Source organism: Oncorhynchus masou, chromosome 10 (genome assembly GCF_036934945.1).
Source record: "Oncorhynchus masou masou isolate Uvic2021 chromosome 10, UVic_Omas_1.1, whole genome shotgun sequence".
Taxonomy (NCBI): domain Eukaryota; kingdom Metazoa; phylum Chordata; class Actinopteri; order Salmoniformes; family Salmonidae; genus Oncorhynchus; species Oncorhynchus masou.
Window position 1 is genome coordinate 53,982,866 of NC_088221.1, and position 22,420 is coordinate 54,005,285.

Here is a 22,420-nt window from a genome sequence, read left to right on the forward strand (position 1 = left end):
GCTGAATGTGTGATGATGAAACTGTTTATTCATGTACACTGTTTTTATGAAATCGGTATATAGTAAAGTGCCAAAACATAGACCGTATCTGACAGAAGCACAGCAACTCATGTTATTAAATCATGTCAAAACAATGATTACCATAATACTGCCATCTATTTATTCATACCTGCGTGAGCTCAACACAGAAAACCAAACCTTAAGTTGCCTTTAAACAGATCAATCTATTTGCAGATGTAGCAGAGACCGAGGAACAGAAACTGAAAGTCTGGCTCAGAGGTTGTTTCATTTGTTATAGACTGAAGTCCGTAGAAACGAGTGCTGAAGTGAATTGATACAGGATATGCTACTCATACATTGATTGATAGACGATTGGAGTGTATTAGCTCATGCTGCAGATAAGTGGTTGGACAGAGACTTATTCGGAGGGATTGATTGATTGGCTGTCTGTCGTCTCTGTGTCAACTATGAAGAAACTGATTCGCTGAGGTATTGTCTTCTGTCTGTCTTGTAGCTGTGGTGTCATGTCTGTCTGTCTGTGGCCTGTAGCTGTGATGACATGTCTGTGTAGCTGTGATGTCATGTCTGTCTGTAGCTGTGATGTCATGTCTGTCTGTAGCTGTGATGTCATGTCTGTTGTCTGTAGCTGTGATGTCATGTCTGTTGTCTGTAGCTGTGATGTCATGTCTGTTGTCTGTAGCTGTGATGTCATGTCTGTCTGTTGTCTGTAGCTGTGATGTCATGTCTGTCTGTAGCTGTGATGTCATGTCTGTCTGTAGTTGTGATGTCATGTCTGTTGTCTGTAGCTGTGATGTCATGTCTGTCTGTCTGGTCTGTAGCTGTGATGTCATGTCTGTCTGTGGCCTGTAGCTGTGATGTAAGAGCGTCTGCTAAATGACTTAAATGTAAATGTAACATGTCATGTCTGTTGTCTGTAGCTGTGATGTCATGTCTGTCTGTCTGTGGTCTGTAGCTGTGATGTCATGTCTGTCTGTCTGTGGTCTGTAGCTGTGATGTCATGTCTGTCTGTGGCCTGTAGCTGTGATGTCATGTCTGTCTGTGGCCTGTAGCTGTCATGTCTGTCTGTCTGTTGTCTGTAGCTGTGATGTCATGTCTGTCTGTCTGTGGTCTGTAGCTGTGATGTCATGTCTGTTGTCTGTAGCTGTGATGTCATGTCTGTCTGTCTGTGGTCTGTAGCTGTGATGTCATGTCTGTCTGTCTGTGGCCTGTAGCTGTGATGTCATGTCTGTCTGTCTGTGGCCTGTAGCTGTGATGTCATGTCTGTCTGTCTGTGGCCTGTAGCTGTGATGTCATGTCTGTCTGTCTGCGGTCTGTAGCTGTGATGTCCTGTCTGTCTGTGGCCTGTAGCTGTGATGTCATGTCTGTCTGTCTGTTGTCTGTAGCTGTCATGTCTGTCTGTCTGGTTGTCTGTAGCTGTGATGTCATGTCTGGTTGTCTGTAGCTGTGATGTCATGTCTGTCTGTCTGTAGCTGTGATGTCATGTCTGTCTGTGGTCTGTAGCTGTGATGTCATGTCTGTCTGTCTGTGGTCTGTAGCTGTGATGTCATGTCTGTCTGTCTGCGGTCTGTAGCTGTGATGTCATGTCTGTCTGTCTGTAGCTGTGATGTCATGTCTGTCTGTCTGTAGCTGTGATGTCATGTCTGTCTGTGGTCTGTAGCTGTGATGTCATGTCTGTCTGTGGCCTGTAGCTGTGATGTCATGTCTGTCTGTGGCCTGTAGCTGTGATGTCATGTCTGTCTGTTGTCTGTAGCTGTGATGTCATGTCTGTCTGTGGACTGTAGCTGTGATGTCTTGCCAGCAGTGCTGTTGAGCTGGGGCCGGTCCATGAAGAGGACCCTGGTGTGAGAAGGGGCCCTCTCTAGCTCCAGGACTGTGATGTTGTTGGGCTGGGTGGGGCTGAGCAGGGGCCCCGGGACGTACAGGGTCTGCTGGGGACCTCTCTTAGGCCAGTACCTGCCCAGGTTCACCCCGTTGATCCACACCTGTCCCTAGGAGCAGTGGAGAGGTAGAGGGGAGACATGTCTCAGTGGAGGGTTTGACCCCAAGAAGGAACTGCTAGTGAACACGTCTGTTTGACTCTTGTTCTTCCGACAGCCATTGTGTTCATCGATCTCCATATTGGATAAGTACTACACTAGTATTTCTGTACTTAATGAGCCAGTTGGTAAAAAGACAAGGTATTGATTATGTCCTCACCTTGGTCCATTCGTTGAGCCGGAGAAAGGTGTCCCAGGCCAGACCGTTGGGAGGCAGGGTGCCCTGGTAGAAGACTGGCCCATCTGAGGGCCCTCTGACTGGGCTGGGCGGGGATGTCGCTGGCCTGACTGGGGCCATCCGGAGGCAATGGCTCCATCAATGTCCAGACGGTAGATCTGCCAATCTGTCAGCACATCTTTACCAAGGACCAGGTTACTCAACAGGCCCTGCAAAATACAGACATGACCGACAAAATCAACTGTAAGTCCATTCCTTAGCCTGAGTGCCAGACTGTTGGTGCTATCATGCCAACTCCTTTTTACTCATTGTCACGAGAAGTTTGGCTATCCATTCCTAGCGAAAGTTGACGAATACTTCCGTGAACATTCCCGTTGTAAACTCATAACTTAATTGTTTCTCTTTTGATATTGGAGTGTGGATCCTTTATGGGACCAACGCACCTCACTTACATAAATCTTGAACTGCTAAAACTATTTTATTCAGATCAAGATATAAAACACGTGTCTGTCTACTGAAGTTGAAGTAGACTTGCCTTGAAGTCGTTGATCTTGCTGCCAAAGTTGACTCGTCCCATGTTCTCTACGAGAACATCAACCTGGTCCCCCTGCTTCCTGTTACGTTCATCACCAGAGTCGTGTCTCTCTCCAGCAGCCCCTGGAACACCTGTATAAGAGCAGGACACAACCTCTACAACATGCTGACAGGACAGAACCATCACACAACCTCTGTACAACATGCTGACAGAAAAGAACCATCACACAACCTCTGTACAACATGCTGACCATCACACAACCTCTGTACAACATGCTGACAGAACAAAACCATCACACAACCTCTGTACAACATGCTGACCATCACACAACCTCTGTACAACATGCTGACCATCACACAACCTCTGTACAACATTGAATACTTATGTAAGATTCTGGAACGGTGCCTGACATTCTGACCACTCACGTTGCAAAATTAAATGTACACATGTTAATAATTTAATCCAAACTGTCACGAGCGTCTGCACAGCCAGACACTGAAATAGAACATGGTTCTCTTAGACGCGCTGTAAGTCCCGCCTCTCCAATCTCATTGGTTGATAGGAGCATATACCCACGTGGGTGATTGAAAGATGAACTGAGCTCCACACTCCAGTCCAGTTGGTGGTGGTAATGCACCTTAAAGCTAGATGCCAACCGCCAGATAAAATCCACAGAAGACCACGACAAGTGAAGATGTTTTAGGAATTTACGAGGCTTCCCCTTTTAATTGTGGATTAGATTAAATGTCAGAGTAGAGATCACATGATTTTGTGTGACTCAAATTCTACAAAGATCCTGTCCCCAAATGAATATAGTTTATTCAGAGTTTGTTTTGATATTTCAACCTGCGTGTCTTGATCCCATCTGGTGTGGATGGACAAAATCAACATGCTCACGCACACACGTGCTCGGTATAGTCAGCGTTTTCCACCACCAGTAGGGACAGTCTGAATGACCAGACGAGGACCGCACTAGTGGTGTGACAGACAGACACCTACCCCATTAAGACAAGACAGACACCTACCCCATTAAGACAAGACAGACACCTACCCCATTAAGACAAGACAGACACCTACCCCATTAAGACAAGACAGACACCTACCCCATTAAGACAAGACAGACACCTACCCCATTAAGACAAGACAGACACCTACCCCATTAAGACAAGACAGACACCTACCCCATTAAGACAAGACAGACACCTACCCCATTAAGACAAGACAGACACCTACCCCATTAAGACAAGACAGACACCTACCCCATTAAGACAAGACAGACACCTACCCCATTAAGACAAGACAGACACCTACCCCATTAAGACAAGACAGACACCTACCCCATTAAGACAAGACAAGACAGACACCTACCCCATTAAGACAAGACAGACACCTACCCCATCAAGACAAGACAAGACAGACACCTACCCCATTAAGACAAGACAGACACCTACCCCATTAAGACAAGACAAGACAGACACCTACCCCACGGACAGACAAGACAAGACAGACACCTACCCCACGGACAGAGAGACACCTACCCCACGGACAGACAGACACCTACCCCACGGACAGAGAGACACCTACCCCACGGACAGAGAGACACCTACCCCACGGACAGACAGACACCTACCCCACGGACAGACAGACACCTACCCCACGGACAGACAGACACCTACCCCATTATGACAGACAGACACCTACCCCACGGACAGACAGACACCTACCCCACGGACAGACAGACACCTACCCCACGGACAGAGAGACACCTACCCCACGGACAGACAGACACCTACCCCACGGACAGAGAGACACCTACCCCATTAAGACAGACAGACACCTACCCCATTAAGACAAGACAAGACAGACACCTACCCCATCAAGACAAGACAGACAGACACCTACCCCATTAAGACAAGACAAGACAGACACCTACCCCACGGACAGAGAGACACCTACCCCACGGACAGAGAGACACCTACCCCATTAAGACAAGACAAGACAGACACCTACCCCACGGACAGAGAGACACCTACCCCATTAAGACAGACAGACACCTACCCCACGGACAGAGAGACACCTACCCCACGGACAGAGAGACACCTACCCCATTAAGACAAGACAAGACAGACACCTACCCCACGGACAGAGAGACACCTACCCCACGGACAGAGAGACACCTACCCCATTAAGACAAGACAAGACAGACACCTACCCCACGGACAGACAGACACCTACCCCACGGACAGAGAGACACCTACCCCATTAAGACAAGACAAGACAGACACCTACCCCACGGACAGAGAGACACCTACCCCACGGACAGAGAGACACCTACCCCATTAAGACAGACAGACACCTGCCCCACAGACAGACAGACACCTACCCCACGGACAGACAGACACCTACCCCACGGACAGACAGACACCTACCCCACGGACAGAGAGACACCTACCCCACGGACAGACAGACACCTACCCCATTAAGACAGACAGACACCTACCCCACGGACAGACAGACACCTACCCCACAGACGGAGACATATGCCCGGTCATGAACCCCATTCAGAGGAGAGATTAGGGGTGTGTCTTCTGGCAGGTCCCTGGGCAGCTTGGTCCGGTACAGCATGAAGCCATAGTACTAACCAACAGAATAGGTACAACATTAAACACATTAAGTAAAGTTAAAACAATGTGAATTGTTTCTTAGACCTACCTTCCATAACTATACCAGATGGTGTCCCAGGATGGAGACCTACCTTCCATAACTATACCAGATGGTGTCCCAGGATAGAGACCTACCTTCCATAACTATATCAGATGGTGTCCCGGGATAGAGACCTACCTTCCATAACTATACAGGATGGTGTCCCAGGATAGAGACCTACCTTCCATAACTATACCAGATGGTTTCCCAGGATAGAGACCTACCTTCCATAACTATACCAGATGGTGTCCCAGGATAGAGACCTACCTTCCATAACTATACCAGATGGTGTCCCAGGATGGAGACCTACCTTCCATAACTATACCAGATGGTGTCCCGGGATAGAGACCTACCTTCCATAACTATACCAGATGGTGTCCCAATAAAGACCTACCTTCCATAACTATACCAGATGGTGTCCCAGGATGGAGACCTACCTTCCATAACTATACAGATGGTGTCCCAGGATAGAGACCTACCTTCCATAACTATACCAGATGGTGTCCCAGGATAGAGACCTACCTTCCATAACTATATCAGATGGTGTCCCGGGATAAAGACCTACCTTCCATAACTATACCAGATGGTGTCCCAGGATAGAGACCTACCTTCCATAACTATATCAGATGGTGTCCCGGGATAAAGACCTACCTTCCATAACTATACCAGATGGTGTCCCAGGATAGAGACCTACCTTCCATAACTATAGCAGATGGTGTCCCAGGATAGAGACCTACCTTCCATAACTATACCAGATGGTTTCCCAGGATGGAGACCTACCTTCCATAACTATACCAGATGGTGTCCCAGGATAGAGACCTACCTTCCATAACTATACCAGATGGTGTCCCAGGATAGAGACCTACCTTCCATAACTATACCAGATGGTTTCCCAGGATGGAGACCTACCTTCCATAACTATACCAGATGGTGTCCCAGGATAGAGACCTACCTTCCATAACTATACCAGATGGTGTCCCAGGATAGAGACCTACCTTCCATAACTATACCAGATGGTGTCCCAGGATAGAGACCTACCTTCCATAACTATATCAGATGGTGTCCCAGGATAGAGACCTACCTTCCATAACTATACCAGATGGTGTCCCAGGATAGAGACCTACCTTCCATAACTATACCAGATGGTGTCCCAGGATAGAGACCTACCTTCCATAACTATACCAGATGGTTTCCCAGGATGGAGACCTACCTTCCATAACTATACCAGATGGTGTCCCAGGATAGAGACCTACCTTCCATAACTATACCAGATGGTGTCCCAGGATAGAGACCTACCTTCCATAACTATATCAGATGGTGTCCCAGGATAGAGACCTACCTTCCATAACTATACCAGATGGTGTCCCAGGATAGAGACCTACCTTCCATAACTATACCAGATGGTGTCCCAGGATAGAGACCTACCTTCCATAACTATACCAGATGGTTTCCCAGGATGGAGACCTACCTTCCATAACTATACCAGATGGTGTCCCAGGATAGAGACCTACCTTCCATAACTATACCAGATGGTGTCCCAGGATAGAGACCTACCTTCCATAACTATACCAGATGGTGTCCCAGGATAGAGACCTACCTTCCATAACTATACCAGATGGTGTCCCAGATGGTGTCCCAGGATAGAGACCTACCTTCCATAACTATACCAGATGGTTTCCCAGGATAGAGACCAACCTTCCATAACTATACCAGATGGTGTCCCAGGATAGAGACCTACCTTCCATAACTATACCAGATGGTGTCCCAGGATAGAGACCTACCTTCCATAACTATACCAGATGGTGTCCCAGGATGGAGACCTACCTTCCATAACTATACCAGATGGTGTCCCAGGATAGAGACCTACCTGCTTCATCTCTTCAAAAGACAGAGGGTACAGTGACCGGACAGGACCCTGCGGTGACAGCGTGTCCAACAGGCTGCTGAGGTTCCCTACCTACCAGACAGAGCAGACGTTGAAGTCATACATCATGTTGTACTGTGATTTATTTCTCTTAGGGCATTGGTTTACAACCTGCAGGTCGTCCACACATTTCTTTGGTCGATAAAACACACACACACACACACACACACACACACATATATATATATATATATATGTGGGGCAAAAAGGTATTTAGTCAGCCACCAATTGTGCAAGTTCTCCCACTTAAAAAGATGAGAGAGGCCTGTAATTTTCATCATAGGTACACTTCAACTATGACAGACAAAATGAGAAAAAAATCCAGAAAATCACATTGTAGGATTTTTAATGAATTTATTTGCAAATTATGGTGGAAAATAAGTATTTGGTCACCTACAAAACAGCAAGATTTCTGGCTCTCACAACCTGTAACTTCTTCTTTAAGAGGCTCCTCTGTCCTCCACCCGTTACCTGTATTAATAGCACCTGTTTGAACTTATCAGTATAAAAGACACCTGTCCACAACCTCAAACAGTTGCACTCCAAACTCCACTATTGCCAAGACCAAAGAGCTGTCAAAGGACACCACAAACAAAATTGTAGACTTGCACCAGGCTGGGAAGACTGAATCTGCAATAGGTAAGCAGCTTGGTTTGAAGAAATCAACTGTGGGAGCAATTATTAGGACAACAGAGAGTAGCAGCAGCGTTGAAGATGGAGGGAGGGAGGGAGGGAGGGGGGTGGCAATGCAAGTAGTCTGGGTAGCCATTTGGTTAGGTGTTCAGCAGTCTTATGGCTTGGGGGTAGAAGCTGTTTAGAAGCCTCTTGGACCTAGACTTGGCGCTCCGGTACCGCTTGCCGTGCGGTAGCAGAGAGAACAGTCTATGACAAGGGTGGCTGGAGTCTTTGACAATTTTTAGGGCCTTCCTCTGACACCGGCTGGTATAGAGGTCCTGGATGGCAGGGAGCTTGGCCCCAGTGATGTACCAAGCAGACCACCATAGTGCCTGTGCCCTAGAACACAGCTGCACCAGAGAGCATCCTGACGGCCTGGTATGGCAGCTGGGCACCTCCGACCCAAGGCACTAGAGACTAGTAAGAACAGCCATCCCTGGGGCTCCCTGCCATTTCAGTTGTCATGGTTATTTCAGTTCACACTTTTCCTTTGTCACTATTATAATTTTCCTGAGTTATGTTACGGGTCCCATCCCCCTAGACTGTCGGGCCAAAAGGGATTCGTAACAGCATCCGTTTCATCTGACCACTTATTTATTGATCTGGTCACTGACCTTCCTGCTTTAATTGGTCAGCAGGAATCATCAGTGGAACATGTCCCCGGGATTCCTCCAATGGCATTGAGGAGTACAGCACATCAGTCACTGGCTTCATCAATGAGTCAGGAGGATGGTATTATGGTCAGATTTGCCAAATGGAGGGTGAGGGGGAGAGCTTTGTACGCGTCTCTCTGTGTGTGTGTGGAGTAGAGGTGGGTCCAGAGATTTTTTCCCCCTCTCTGTTTGCACATTTAACACGTTGATAGAAATTTGGTAAAATGGATTTACGTTTCCCTGCATTACAGTCCCCGGCTCCTAGGAGCCCCGCCTCAGGGTGTCCAGTTTCTCGTTCGCTTTTGGCGGAATATACTGATTACACTATAAGGTGAGGAGTCCAAGCAAGACTTGCATCCACACATTTACACTGTTGAGTTTATGTGCTTTACATATGCTGTACTTTTCGTCACATTTGTTGATAATGACATCTGAAAATACTCTGGATACATTCAGTAACATGACCAGAATATGTGGGGGAGGTACAGCATAAGAAAACTATGACAAGGGGGTGAATGAGAGGACTAACTGGTGTCTCCAAGTGGCCCCACACCTCTCCAGACTGGGGGTTAGTGAGAGGACTATATGTGTCTCCAAGTGGCCCCACACCTCTCCAGACTGGGGGTTAGTGAGAGGACTAACTGGTGTCTCCAAGTGGCCCCACACCTCTCCAGACTGGGGGTTACAGAGGACTAACTGGTATCCCAAGTGGCCCCACACCTCTCCAGACTGGGGGTTAGTGAGAGGACTATATGTGTCTCCAAGTGGCCCCACTCTTCTCCAGACTGGGGGTTAGTGAGAGGACTAACTGGTATCTCCAAGTGGCCCCACACCTCTCCAGACTGGGGTTAGTGAGAGGACTAACTGGTGTCTCCAAGTGGCCCCACACCTCTCCAGACTGGGGGTTAGTGAGAGGACTATATGTGTCTCCAAGTGGCCACACACCTCTCCAGACTGGGGGTTAGTGAGAGGACTAACTGGTGTCTCAAGTGGCCCCACACCTCTCCAGACTGGGGGTTGAATCAGAGGACTAACTGGTGTCTCCAAGTGGCCCCACACCTCTCCAGCCTGGGGGTTAGTGAGAGGACTAACTGGTGTCTCCAAGTGGCCCCACACCTCTCCAGACTGGGGGTTAGTGAGAGGACTGACTGGTGTCTCCAAGTGGCCCACACCTCTCCAGACTGGGGGTTGAATCAGAGGACTAACTGGTATCTCCAAGTGGCCCCACACCTCTCCAGCCTGGGGGTTAGAGAGGACAAACTGGTGTCTCGGACAAGTGGCCACACTAGTGCTGTAATACTGTGGTGACTGATGGTGTAAAGTATGCTGTAATGGTGGGTCCTGGTACTATGCTGTAATAAGGCTGGGTCCTGTGTAAAGTATGCTGTAATAAGGCTGGGTCCTGGTTGTAAAGTATGCTGTAATAAGGCTGGGTCCTGGTAGTAAAGTATGCTGTAATAAGGCTGGGTCCTGGTTGTAAAGACTGTAATAAGGCTGGGTCCTGGTTGTAAAGTATGCTGTAATAAGGCTGGGTCCTGGTAGTAAAGATGCTGTAATACCTGGGTCCTGGTAGTAAAGTATGCTGTAATAAGGCTGGGTCCTGGTTGTAAAGTATGCTGTAATAAGGCTGGGTCCTGGTTGTAAAGTATGCTGTAATAAGGCTGGGTCCTGGTAGTAAAGTATGCTGTAATAAGGGTGGGTCCTGGTAGTAAAGTATGCTGTAATAAGGCTGGGTCCTGGTAGTAAAGTATGCTGTAATAAGGCTGGGTCCTGGTAGTAAAGTATGCAGTAATAAGGCTGGGTCCTGGTAATAGGTAAAGTATGCTGTAATAAGGCTGGGTCCTGGTAGTAAAGTATGCTGTAATAAGGCTGGGTCCTGGTAGTAAAGTATGCTGTAATAAGGCTGGGTCCTGGTTGTAAAGTATGCTGTAATAAGGCTGGGTCCTGGTTGTAAAGTATGCTGTAATAAGGCTGGGTCCTGGTTGTAAAGTATGCTGTAATAAGGCTGGGTCCTGGTAGTAAAGTATGCTGTAATAAGGCTGGGTCCTGGTAGTAAAGATGCTGTAATAAGGCTGGGTCCTGGTAGTAAAGTATGCTGTAATAAGGCTGGTCCTGGTAGTAAAGTATGCTGTAATAAGGCTGGGTCCTGGTAGTAAAGTATGCTGTAATAAGGCTGGGTCCAGTAAAGTATGCTGTAATAAGGCTGGGTCCTGGTTGTAAAGTATGCTGTAATAAGGCTGGGTCCTGGTAGTAAAGTATGCTGTAATAAGGCTGGTCCTGGTTGATAGTATGCTGTACTGGGTCCTGGTAGTAAAGTATGCTTTAATAAGGCCAGGATGCTGTAAGGCTGGGTCCTGGTAGTAAAGTATGCTGTAATAAGGCTGGGTCCCTGGTATGTAACTATGCTGTAATAAGGGGCTGGTGTCCTGGTAGGAAAGTATGCTGTAATAAGGCTGGGTCTGGTAGTAAAGTATGCTGTAATAAGGCTGGTGTCCTGGTAGTAAAGTATGCTGTAATAAGGCTGGGTCCTGGTAGTAAAGTATGCTGTAATAAGGCTGGGTCCTGGTAGTAAAGTATGCTGTAATAAGGCTGGGTCCTGGTTATAAAGATGCTGTAATAAGGATGGGTCCTGGTTGTAAAGTATGCTGTAATAAGGCTGGGTCCCAGGTAGTAAAGTATGCTGTAATAAGGCTGGGTCCTGGTAGTAAAGTATGCTGTAATAAGGCTGGGTCCTGGTAGTAAAGTATGCTGTAATAAGGCTGGGTCCTGGTAGTAAAGTATGCTGTAATAGGGCTGGGTAAAGTATGCTGTATAAGGCTGAGTCAGATGCCTGGTTAGTAAAGTATGCTGTAATAAGGCTGGGTCCTGGTAGTAAAGTATGCTGTAATAAGGCTGGGTCCTGGTTGTAAAGTATGCTGTAATAAGGCCGGGTCCTGGTAGTAAAGTGCTGTAATAGGACTGGGTCCTGGTAGTAAAGTATGCTGTAATAAGGCTGGGTCCTGGTTGTAAAGTATGCTGTAATAAGGCTGGGTCCTGGTTGTAAGTATGCTGTAATAAGGCTGGGTCCTGGTAGTAAAGTATGCTGTAATAAGGCTGGGTCCTGGTTGTAAAGTATGCTGTAATAAGGCTGGGTCCTGGTAGTAAAGTATGCTGTAATAAGGCTGGGTCCTGGTAGTAAAGTATGCTGTAATAAGGCTGGGTCCTGGAAGTAAAGTATGCTGTAATAAGGCTGGGTCCTGGTAGTAAAGTATGCTGTAATAAGGCTGGTCCTGGTAGTAAAATAAGGCTGGGTCCTGGTTGTAAAACACACTGTAATAAGGCTGGGTCCTGGTTGTAAAGTATGCTGTAATAAGTGGGTCCTGGTTGTAAAGTATGCTGTAATAAGGCTGGGTCCTGGTAGTAAAGTATGCTGTAATAAGGCTGGGTCCTGGTAGTAAAGTATGCTGTAATAAGGCTGGGTCCTGGTAGTAAAGTATGCTGTAATAAGGCTGGGTCCTGGTAGTAAAAAATGCTGTAATAAGGCTGGGTCCTGGTAGTAAAGTATGCTGTAATAAGGCTGGGTCCTGGTAGTAAAGTATGCTGTAATAAGGCTGGGTCCTGGTTGTAAAGTATGCTGTAATAAGGCTGGTCCCTAAAAGTATGCTGTAATAAGGCTGGGTCCTGGTAGTAAAGTATGCTGTAATAAGGCTGGGTCCTGGTTGTAAAGTATGCTGTAATAAGGCTGGGTCCTGGTAGTAAATGCTGTATGCTGTCCTGGTAAGGCTGGGTCCTGGTTAAAGTATGCTGTAAAGTATGCTGTAATAAGGCTGGGTCCTGGTAGTAAAGTATGCTGTAATAAGGCTGGGTCCTGGTAGTAAAGCTGGGTCCTGGTAGTAAAGTATGCTGTAATAAGGCTGGGTCCTGGTAGTAAAGTATGCTGTAATAAGGCTGGGTCCTGGTAGTAAAAGTGCTGTAATAAGGCTGGGTCCTGGTAAAAGTATGCTGTAGGCTGGGTCCTGGTAGTAAAGTATGCTGTAATAAGGCTGGGTCCTGGTTGTAATATGCTGTAATAAGGCTGGGTCCTGGTTGTAAAGTATGCTGTAATAAGGCTGGGTCCTGGTAGTAAAGTATGCTGTAATAAGGCTGGGTCCTGGTAGTAAAGTATGCTGTAATAAGGCTGGGTCCTGGTAGTAAAGTATGCTGTAATAAGGCTGGGTCCTGGTAGTAAAGTATGCTGTAATAAGGCTGGGTCCTGGTAGTAAAGTATGCTGTAATAAGGCTGGGTCCTGGTAGTAAAGTATGCTGTAATAAGGCTGGGTCCTGGTTGTAAAGTATGCTGTAATAAGGCTGGGTCCTGGTTGTAAAGTATGCTGTAATAAGGCTGGGTCCTGGTAGTAAAGTATGCTGTAATAAGGCTGGGTCCTGGTAGTAAAGTATGCTGTAATAAGGCTGGGTCCTGGTAGTAAAGTATGCTGTAATAAGGCTGGGTCCTGGTTGTGTATGCTGTAAGTAGCTGTAATAAGGCTGGGTCCTGGTAGTAAAGTATGCTGTAATAAGGCTGGGTCCTGGTAGTAAAGTATGCTGGGGCTGGGTCCTGGTAGTAAAGTATGCTGTAATAAGGCTGGGTCCTGGTAGTAAAGTATGTAATAAGGCTGGGTCTGGTTGTAAAGTATGCTGTAATAAGGCTGGGTCCTGGTAGTAAAGTATGCTGTAATAAGGCTGGGTCCTGGTAGTAAAGTATGCTGTAATAAGGCTGGGTCCTGGAATAAATAAGGCTGGGTCCTGGTAGTAAAGTATGCTGTAATAAGGCTGGGTCCTGGTAGTAAAGTATGCTGTAATAAGGCTGGGTCCTGGTTGTAAAGTATGCTGTAATAAGGCTGGGTCCTGGTTGTAAAGTATGCTGTAATAAGGCTGGGTCCTGGTTGTAAAGTATGCTGTAATAAGGCTGGGTCCTGGTAGTAAAGTATGCTGTAATAAGGCTGGGTCCTGGTAGTAAAGTATGCTGTAATAAGGCTGGGTCCTGGTAGTAAAGTATGCTGTAATAAGGCTGGGTCCTGGTAGTAAAGTATGCTGTAATAAGGCTGGGTCCTGGTTGTAAAGTATGCTGTAATAAGGCTGGGTCCTGGTTGTAAAGTATGCTGTAATAAGGCTGGGTCCTGGTAGTAAAGTATGCTGTAATAAGGCTGGGTCCTGGTAGTAAAGTATGCTGTAATAAGGCTGGGTCCTGGTTGTAAAGTATGCTGTAATAAGTGGGTCCTGGTTGTAAAGTGCTGTAATAAGGCTGGGTCCTGGTTGTAAAGTATGCTGTAATAAGGCTGGGTCCTGGTAGTAAAGTATGCTGTAATAAGGCTGGGTCCTGGTAGTAAAGTATGCTGTAATAAGGCTGGGTCCTGGTAGTAAAGTATGCTGTAATAAGGCTGGGTCCTGGTTGTAAAGTATGCTGTAATAAGGCTGGGTCCTGGTAGTAAAGTATGCTGTAATAAGGCTGGGTCCTGGTAGTAAAGTATGCTGTAATAAGGCTGGGTCCTGGTAGTAAATATGCTGTAATTTTCTGTCCTGGTTGTAAAGTATGCTGTAATAAGGCTGGGTCATGGTTGTAAAGTATGCTGTAATAAGGCTGGGTCCTGGTTGTAAAGTATGCTGTAATAAGGCTGGGTCCTGGTAGTAAAGTATGCTGTAATAAGGCTGGGTCCTGGTAGTAAAGTATGCTGTAATAAGGCTGGGTCCTGGTTGTAGTATGCTGTAATAAGGCTGGGTCCTGGTAGTAAAGTATGCTGTAATAAGGCTGGGTCCTGGTAGTAAAGTATGCTGTAATAAGGCTGGGTCCTGGTAGTAAAGTATGCTGTAATAAGGCTGGGTCCTGGTAGTAAAGTATGCTGTAATAAGGCTGGGTCCTGGTTGTAAAGTATTCTGTAATAAGGCTGGGTCCTGGTAGTAAAGTATGCTGTAATAAGGCTGGGTCCTGGTTGTAAAGTATGCTGTAAATAAGCCCATACCATTGTCAGAGTCACAAAGCCATAGGCCATCTTGGGGAGGCTGGGGGCATGGGACCCACAGGGATGTCTCTGAACTAGAAAGGGGAAAATATAACCAGTATTAACATACAACATACATGTCATCAATACCATATATGTCATTCAAATGCCTCTCTATATAGTGTGATACTTTTGACCAGAGCCTGTGCATCCTAGTATGCCCTATATAATACACTAGAACACTATGGGTCTTGGTCAAGTAGTGCACTATACTGGGCATAGAGTGCCATTTGGGACATAACCTAAGATGAACTGAGTCCTGTGGGTTTGTCCCAGTCTTGTTACCATGGTGATGGTGTTCCGTATGGCCAGTATATTCTCTACTGGGTTAGGACAGGTTAAGGGTTGTTACCATGGTGATGGTGTCCCGTATGGCCAGTATATTCTCTACTGGGTTAGGGCAGGTTAAGGAGTTGTTACCATGGTGATGGTGTTCTGTATGGCCAGTATATTCTCTACTGGGTTAGGGCAGGTTAAGGGTTGTTACCATGGTGATGGTGTCCCGTATGGCCAGTATATTCTCTACTGGGTAGGGCAGGTTAAGGGTTAGGCTTGTTACCATGGTGATGGTGTCCCATATGGCCAGTATATTCTCTACTGGGATAGGACAGGTTAAGGGTTGTTACCATGGTGATGGTGTTCCAAGTATGGCCAGTATACTCTACTGGGTTAGGGCAGGTTAAGGGTTGTTACCATGGTGATGGTGTTCCGTATGGCCAGTATATTCTCTACTGGGTTAGGGCAGGTTAGGGTTGTTACCATGGTGATGGTGTTCCGTATGGCCAGTATATTCTCTACTGGGTTAGGGCAGGTTAAGGGTTAGGCTTGTTACCATGGTGATGGTGTTCCGTATGGCCAGTATATTCTCTACTGGGTTAGGACAGGTTAAGGGTTGTTACCATGGTGATGGTGTTCTGTATGGCCAGTATATTCTCTACTGGGTTTGGGCAGGTTAAGGGTTGTTACCATGGTGATGGTGTTCCGTATGGCCAGTATATTCTCTACTGGGTTAGGGCAAGGGGTTGTTACCATGGTGATGGTGTCCCGTATGGCCAGTATATTCTCTACTGGGTTAGGACAGGTTAAGGGTTGTTACCTTGCTGATGGTGTTCTGTATGGCCAGTATATTCTCTACTGGGTTAGGGCAGGTTAAGGGTTGTTACCATGGTGATGTGTTCCGTATGGCCAGTATATTCTCTACTGGGTTAGGGCAGGTTAAGGCCATGGTGATGGTGATCCGTATGGCCAGTATATTCTCTACTGGGTAGGGCAGGTTAAGGGTTGTTACCATGGTGATGGTGTTCCGTATGCCAGTATATTCTCTACTGGGTTAGGACAGGTTAAGGGTTGTTACCATGGTGATGGTGTTCTGTATGGCCAGTATATTCTCTACTGGGTTAGGGCAGGTTAGGGTTGTTACCATGGTGATGGTGTTCTGTATGGCCAGTATATTCTCTACTGGGTTAGGGCAGGTTAAGGGTTGGTACCTTGCTGATGGTGTTCCGTATGGCCAGTATATTCTCTACTGGGTTAGGGCAGGTTAAGGGTTGGTACCTTGCTGATGGTGTTCTGTATGGCCAGTATATTCTCTACTGGGTTAGGGCAGGTTAGGGTTGTTACCTTGCTGATGGTGTTCTGTATGGCCAGTATATTCTCTACTGGGTTAGGACAGGTTAAGGGTTGTTACCATGGTGATGGTGTTCTGTATGGCCAGTATATTCTCTACTGGGTTAGGACAGGTTAAGGGTTGTTACCATGGTGATGGTGTTCCGTATGGCCAGTATATTCTCTACTGGGTTAGGACAGGTTAAGGGTTGTTACCATGGTGATGGTGTCCCGTATGGCCAGTATATTCTCTACTGGGTTAGGGCAGGTTAAGGGTTGTTACCATGGTGATGGTGTTCCGTATGGCCAGTATATTCTCTACTGGGTTAGGGCAGGTTAAGGGTTGTTACCATGGTGATGGTGTCCCGTATGGCCAGTATATTCTCTACTGGGTAGGGCAGGTTAAGGGTTAGACTTGTTACCATGGTGATGGTGTCCCGTATGGCCAGTATATTCTCTACTGGGTTAGGACAGGTTAAGGGTTGTTACCATGGTGATGGTGTTCCGTATGGCCAGTATATTCTCTACTGGTTTAGGGCAGGTTAAGGGTTGTTACCATGGTGATGGTGTTCCGTATGGCCAGTATATTCTCTACTGGGTTAGGGCAGGTTAGGGTTGTTACCATGGTGATGGTGTTCCGTATGGCCAGTATATTCTCTACTGGGTTAGGGCAGGTTAAGGGTTAGGCTTGTTACCATGGTGATGGTGTTCCGTATGGCCAGTATATTCTCTACTGGGTTAGGACAGGTTAAGGGTTGTTACCATGGTGATGGTGTTCTGTATGGCCAGTATATTCTCTACTGGGTTAGGGCAGGTTAAGGGTTGTTACCATGGTGATGGTGTTCCGTATGGCCAGTATATTCTCTACTGGGTTAGGGCAAGTTAGGGTTGTTACCATGGTGATGGTGTCCCGTATGGCCAGTATATTCTCTACTGGGTTAGGACAGGTTAAGGGTTGTTACCTTGCTGATGGTGTTCTGTATGGCCAGTATATTCTCTACTGGGTTAGGGCAGGTTAAGGGTTGTTACCATGGTGATGGTGTTCCGTATGGCCAGTATATTCTCTACTGGGTTAGGGCAGGTTAAGGGTTGTTACCATGGTGATGGTGATCCGTATGGCCAGTATATTCTCTACTGGGTAGGGCAGGTTAAGGGTTGTTACCATGGTGATGGTGTTCCGTATGGCCAGTATATTCTCTACTGGGTTAGGACAGGTTAAGGGTTGTTACCATGGTGATGGTGTTCTGTATGGCCAGTATATTCTCTACTGGGTTAGGGCAGGTTAGGGTTGTTACCATGGTGATGGTGTTCTGTATGGCCAGTATATTCTCTACTGGGTTAGGGCAGGTTAAGGGTTGGTACCTTGCTGATGGTGTTCCGTATGGCCAGTATATTCTCTACTGGGTTAGGGCAGGTTAAGGGTTGGTACCTTGCTGATGGTGTTCTGTATGGCCAGTATATTCTCTACTGGGTTAGGGCAGGTTAGGGTTGTTACCTTGCTGATGGTGTTCTGTATGGCCAGTATATTCTCTACTGGGTTAGGACAGGTTAAGGGTTGTTACCATGGTGATGGTGTTCTGTATGGCCAGTATATTCTCTACTGGGTTAGGACAGGTTAAGGGTTGTTACCATGGTGATGGTGTTCCGTATGGCCAGTATATTCTCTACTGGGTTAGGACAGGTTAAGGGTTGTTACCATGGTGATGGTGTCCCGTATGGCCAGTATATTCTCTACTGGGTTAGGGCAGGTTAAGGGTTGTTACCATGGTGATGGTGTTCCGTATGGCCAGTATATTCTCTACTGGGTTAGGGCAGGTTAAGGGTTGTTACCATGGTGATGGTGTCCCAATGGCCAGTATATTCTCTACTGGGTAGGGCAGGTTAAGGGTTAGGCTTGTTACCATGGTGATGGTGTCCCATATGGCCAGTATATTCTCTACTGGGATAGGACAGGTTAAGGGTTGTTACCATGGTGATGGTGTTCCGTATGGCCAGTATATTCTCTACTGGGTTAGGGCAGGTTAAGGGTTGTTACCATGGTGATGGTGTTCCGTATGGCCAGTATATTCTCTACTGGGTTAGGGCAGGTTAGGGTTGTTACCATGGTGATGGTGTTCCGTATGGCCAGTATATTCTCTACTGGGTTAGGGCAGGTTAAGGGTTAGGCTTGTTACCATGGTGATGGTGTTCCGTATGGCCAGTATATTCTCTACTGGGTTAGGACAGGTTAAGGGTTGTTACCATGGTGATGGTGTTCTGTATGGCCAGTATATTCTCTACTGGGTTTGGGCAGGTTAAGGGTTGTTACCATGGTGATGGTGTTCCGTATGGCCAGTATATTCTCTACTGGGTTAGGGCAAGTTAGGGTTGTTACCATGGTGATGGTGTCCCGTATGGCCAGTATATTCTCTACTGGGTTAGGACAGGTTAAGGGTTGTTACCTTGCTGATGGTGTTCTGTATGGCCAGTATATTCTCTACTGGGTTAGGGCAGGTTAAGGGTTGTTACCATGGTGATGGTGTTCCGTATGGCCAGTATATTCTCTACTGGGTTAGGGCAGGTTAAGGGTTGTTACCATGGTGATGGTGATCCGTATGGCCAGTATATTCTCTACTGGGTAGGGCAGGTTAAGGGTTGTTACCATGGTGATGGTGTTCCGTATGGCCAGTATATTCTCTACTGGGTTAGGACAGGTTAAGGGTTGTTACCATGGTGATGGTGTTCTGTATGGCCAGTATATTCTCTACTGGGTTAGGGCAGGTTAGGGTTGTTACCATGGTGATGGTGTTCTGTATGGCCAGTATATTCTCTACTGGGTTAGGGCAGGTTAAGGGTTGGTACCTTGCTGATGGTGTTCCGTATGGCCAGTATATTCTCTACTGGGTTAGGGCAGGTTAAGGGTTGGTACCTTGCTGATGGTGTTCTGTATGGCCAGTATATTCTCTACTGGGTTAGGGCAGGTTAGGGTTGTTACCTTGCTGATGGTGTTCTGTATGGCCAGTATATTCTCTACTGGGTTAGGACAGGTTAAGGGTTGTTACCATGGTGATGGTGTTCTGTATGGCCAGTATATTCTCTACTGGGTTAGGACAGGTTAAGGGTTGTTACCTTGCTGATGGTGTTCCGTATGGCCAGTATATTCTCTACTGGGTTAGGACAGGTTAAGGGTTGTTACCTTGCTGATGGTGTTCTGTATGGCCAGTATATTCTCTACTGGGTTAGGGCAGGTTAAGGGTTGTTACCATGGTGATGGTGTTCCGTATGGCCAGTATATTCTCTACTGGGTTAGGGCAGGTTAAGGGTTGTTACCATGGTGATGGTGTTCCGTATGGCCAGTATATTCTCTACTGGGTTAGGGCAGGTTAGGGTTGTTACCTTGCTGATGGTGTTCCGTATGGCCAGTATATTCTCTACTGGGTTAGGGCAGGTTAAGGGTTGGTACCTTGCTGATGGTGTTCTGTATGGCCAGTATATTCTCTACTGGGTTAGGGCAGGTTAGGGTTGTTACCTTGCTGATGGTGTTCTGTATGGCCAGTATATTCTCTACTGGGTTAGGACAGGTTAAGGGTTGTTACCATGGTGATGGTGTTCCGTATGGCCAGTATATTCTCTACTGGGTTAGGACAGGTTAAGGGTTGTTACCTTGCTGATGGTGTTCCGTATGGCCAGTATATTCTCTACTGGGTTAGGACAGGTTAAGGGTTGTTACCTTGCTGATGGTGTTCTGTATGGCCAGTATATTCTCTACTGGGTTTGGGCAGGTTAAGGGTTGTTACCATGGTGATGGTGTTCTGTATGGCCAGTATATTCTCTACTGGGTTTGGGCAGGTTAAGGGTTGTTACCATGGTGATGGTGTTCCGTATGGCCAGTATATTCTCTACTGGGTTAGGGCAGGTTAAGGGTTGTTACCATGGTGATGGTGTTCCGTATGGCCAGTATATTCTCTACTGGGTTAGGGCATGTTAAGGGTTGTTACCATGGTGATGGTGTCCCGTATGGCCAGTATATTCTCTACTGGGTTAGGACAGGTTAAGGGTTGTTACCATGGTGATGGTGTCCCGTATGGCCAGTATATTCTCTACTGGGTTAGGGCAGGTTAAGGGTTGTTACCATGGTGATGGTGTTCTGTATGGCCAGTATATTCTCTACTGGGTTTGGGCAGGTTAAGGGTTGTTACCATGGTGATGGTGTTCCGTATGGCCAGTATATTCTCTACTGGGTTAGGGCAGGTTAGGGGTTGTTACCTTGCTGATGGTGTCCCGTATGGCCAGGAGTTTCTCTGTAGGGTCTCCTGCCTCAGACAGAGGGGCGTTGTAGTCATAACTGGTCACTACCGACCTAAACCTGTTATCATGGTCCGCTCCTACAGGGTTAACACAACTACAGTTATACAGCTGCTCCTACAGGGTTAACACAACTACAGTTATACAGCTGCTCCTACAGGGTTAACACAACTACAGTTATACAGCTGCTCCTACAGGGTTAACACAACTACAGTTATACAGCTGCTCCTACAGGGTTAACACAACTACAGTTATACAGCTGATCCTACAGGGTTAACACAACTACAGTTATACAGCTGCTCCTACAGGGTTAACACAACTACAGTTATACAGCTGCTCCTACAGGGTTAACACAACTACAGTTATACAGCTGCTCCTACAGGGTTAACACAACTACAGTTATACAGCTGATCCTACAGGGTTAACACAACTACAGCTGATCCTACAGGGTTAACACAACTACAGTTATACAGCTGCTCCTACAGGGTTAACACAACTACAGTTATACAGCTGCTCCTACAGAGTTAACACAACTACAGCTGATCCTACAGGGTTAACACAACTACAGTTATACAGCTGCTCCTACAGGGTTAACACAACTACAGTTATACAGCTGCTCCTACAGGGTTAACACAACTACAGTTATACAGCTGATCCTACAATGTTAACACAACTACAGTTATACAGCTGCTCCTACAGGGTTAACACAACTACAGTTATACAGCTGCTCCTACAGGGTTAACACAACTACAGTTATACAGCTGATCCTACAGGGTTAACACAACTACAGTTATACAGCTGCTCCTACAGGGTTAACACAACTACAGTTATACAGCTGCTCCTACAGGGTTAACACAACTACAGTTATACAGCTGCTCCTACAGGGTTAACACAACTACAGGGTTAACACAACTACAGGGTTAACACAACTACAGTTATACAGCTGATCCTACAGGGTTAACACAACTACAGGGTTAACACAACTACAGCTGATCCTACAGGGTTAACACGACAACAGGGTTAACACAACTACAGTTCTACAGCTGATCCTACAGGGTTAACACGACAACAGGGTTAACACAACTACAGCTGCTCCTACAGGGTTAACATGAGTGAACAACAAGTTATACTTGGACAGTACTAAATGATTGGTATACGAGACTTAATGAAGGAAATATTGATACAGGCTGTAAAACCAACCATTCCAGTAGCCAAAGTTGGTCCCTCCTTCAAACATATACCTGTAGTGAGGGAAGAGAACAACTGCTTTTGTTATGTTGTGTGGGATGATAAAAAAGAAGCTTATTCATTGAGCTTGTTCCTTACTACGGCTCCTTACCAATCACATTGTTCCTTACTACGGCTCCTTACCAATCACATTGTTCCTTACTACGGCTCCTTACCAATCACATTGTTCCTTACTACGGCTCCTTACCAATCACATTGTTCCTTACTACGGCTCCTTACCAATCACATTGTTCCTTACTACGGCTCCTTACCAATCACATTATTTTCAGTGTCTTATCAGTGAATGGCTAAAACATTTGCCTTTTTTATGAAACCTTTGGCACTTCTATCATACACAGAGGGTTCGAGGACCTACATGTTGACGCTGGCCCCCATGCTGAGCATCTCCCCCAGCATCCTGCTGACCTTCTGGGTGTCCACCTGAGCATGCTGGTCACCCCAGTGGTCCAGCCACCCTGTGTAGAACTCAGAGTTCACCTGGATCACACAGGAGAATAGTCTGGTCATGGTACTACATCATCATCTAATAGTTTAATCTGGTCAT

General features: G+C 46.6%; 1 protein-coding gene across 1 annotated transcript; it reads right to left on the reverse strand.

Annotated features, from left to right (window-relative positions):
• Positions 1–2: 2 nt before the first annotated feature.
• On the reverse strand, positions 3–22,383 carry glb1l (galactosidase, beta 1-like). Its single transcript, XM_064975462.1, is given in 12 exon segments — positions 3–2,009; positions 2,218–2,339; positions 2,342–2,444; positions 2,771–2,847; positions 2,850–2,901; positions 5,294–5,407; positions 7,341–7,430; positions 14,701–14,738; positions 14,741–14,774; positions 20,590–20,708; positions 21,829–21,869; positions 22,232–22,383. Coding segments are annotated over 12 exon segments (1,203 nt in total). The 3' UTR covers positions 3–1,748.
• Between the last annotated feature and the right edge of the window lie 37 nt (positions 22,384–22,420).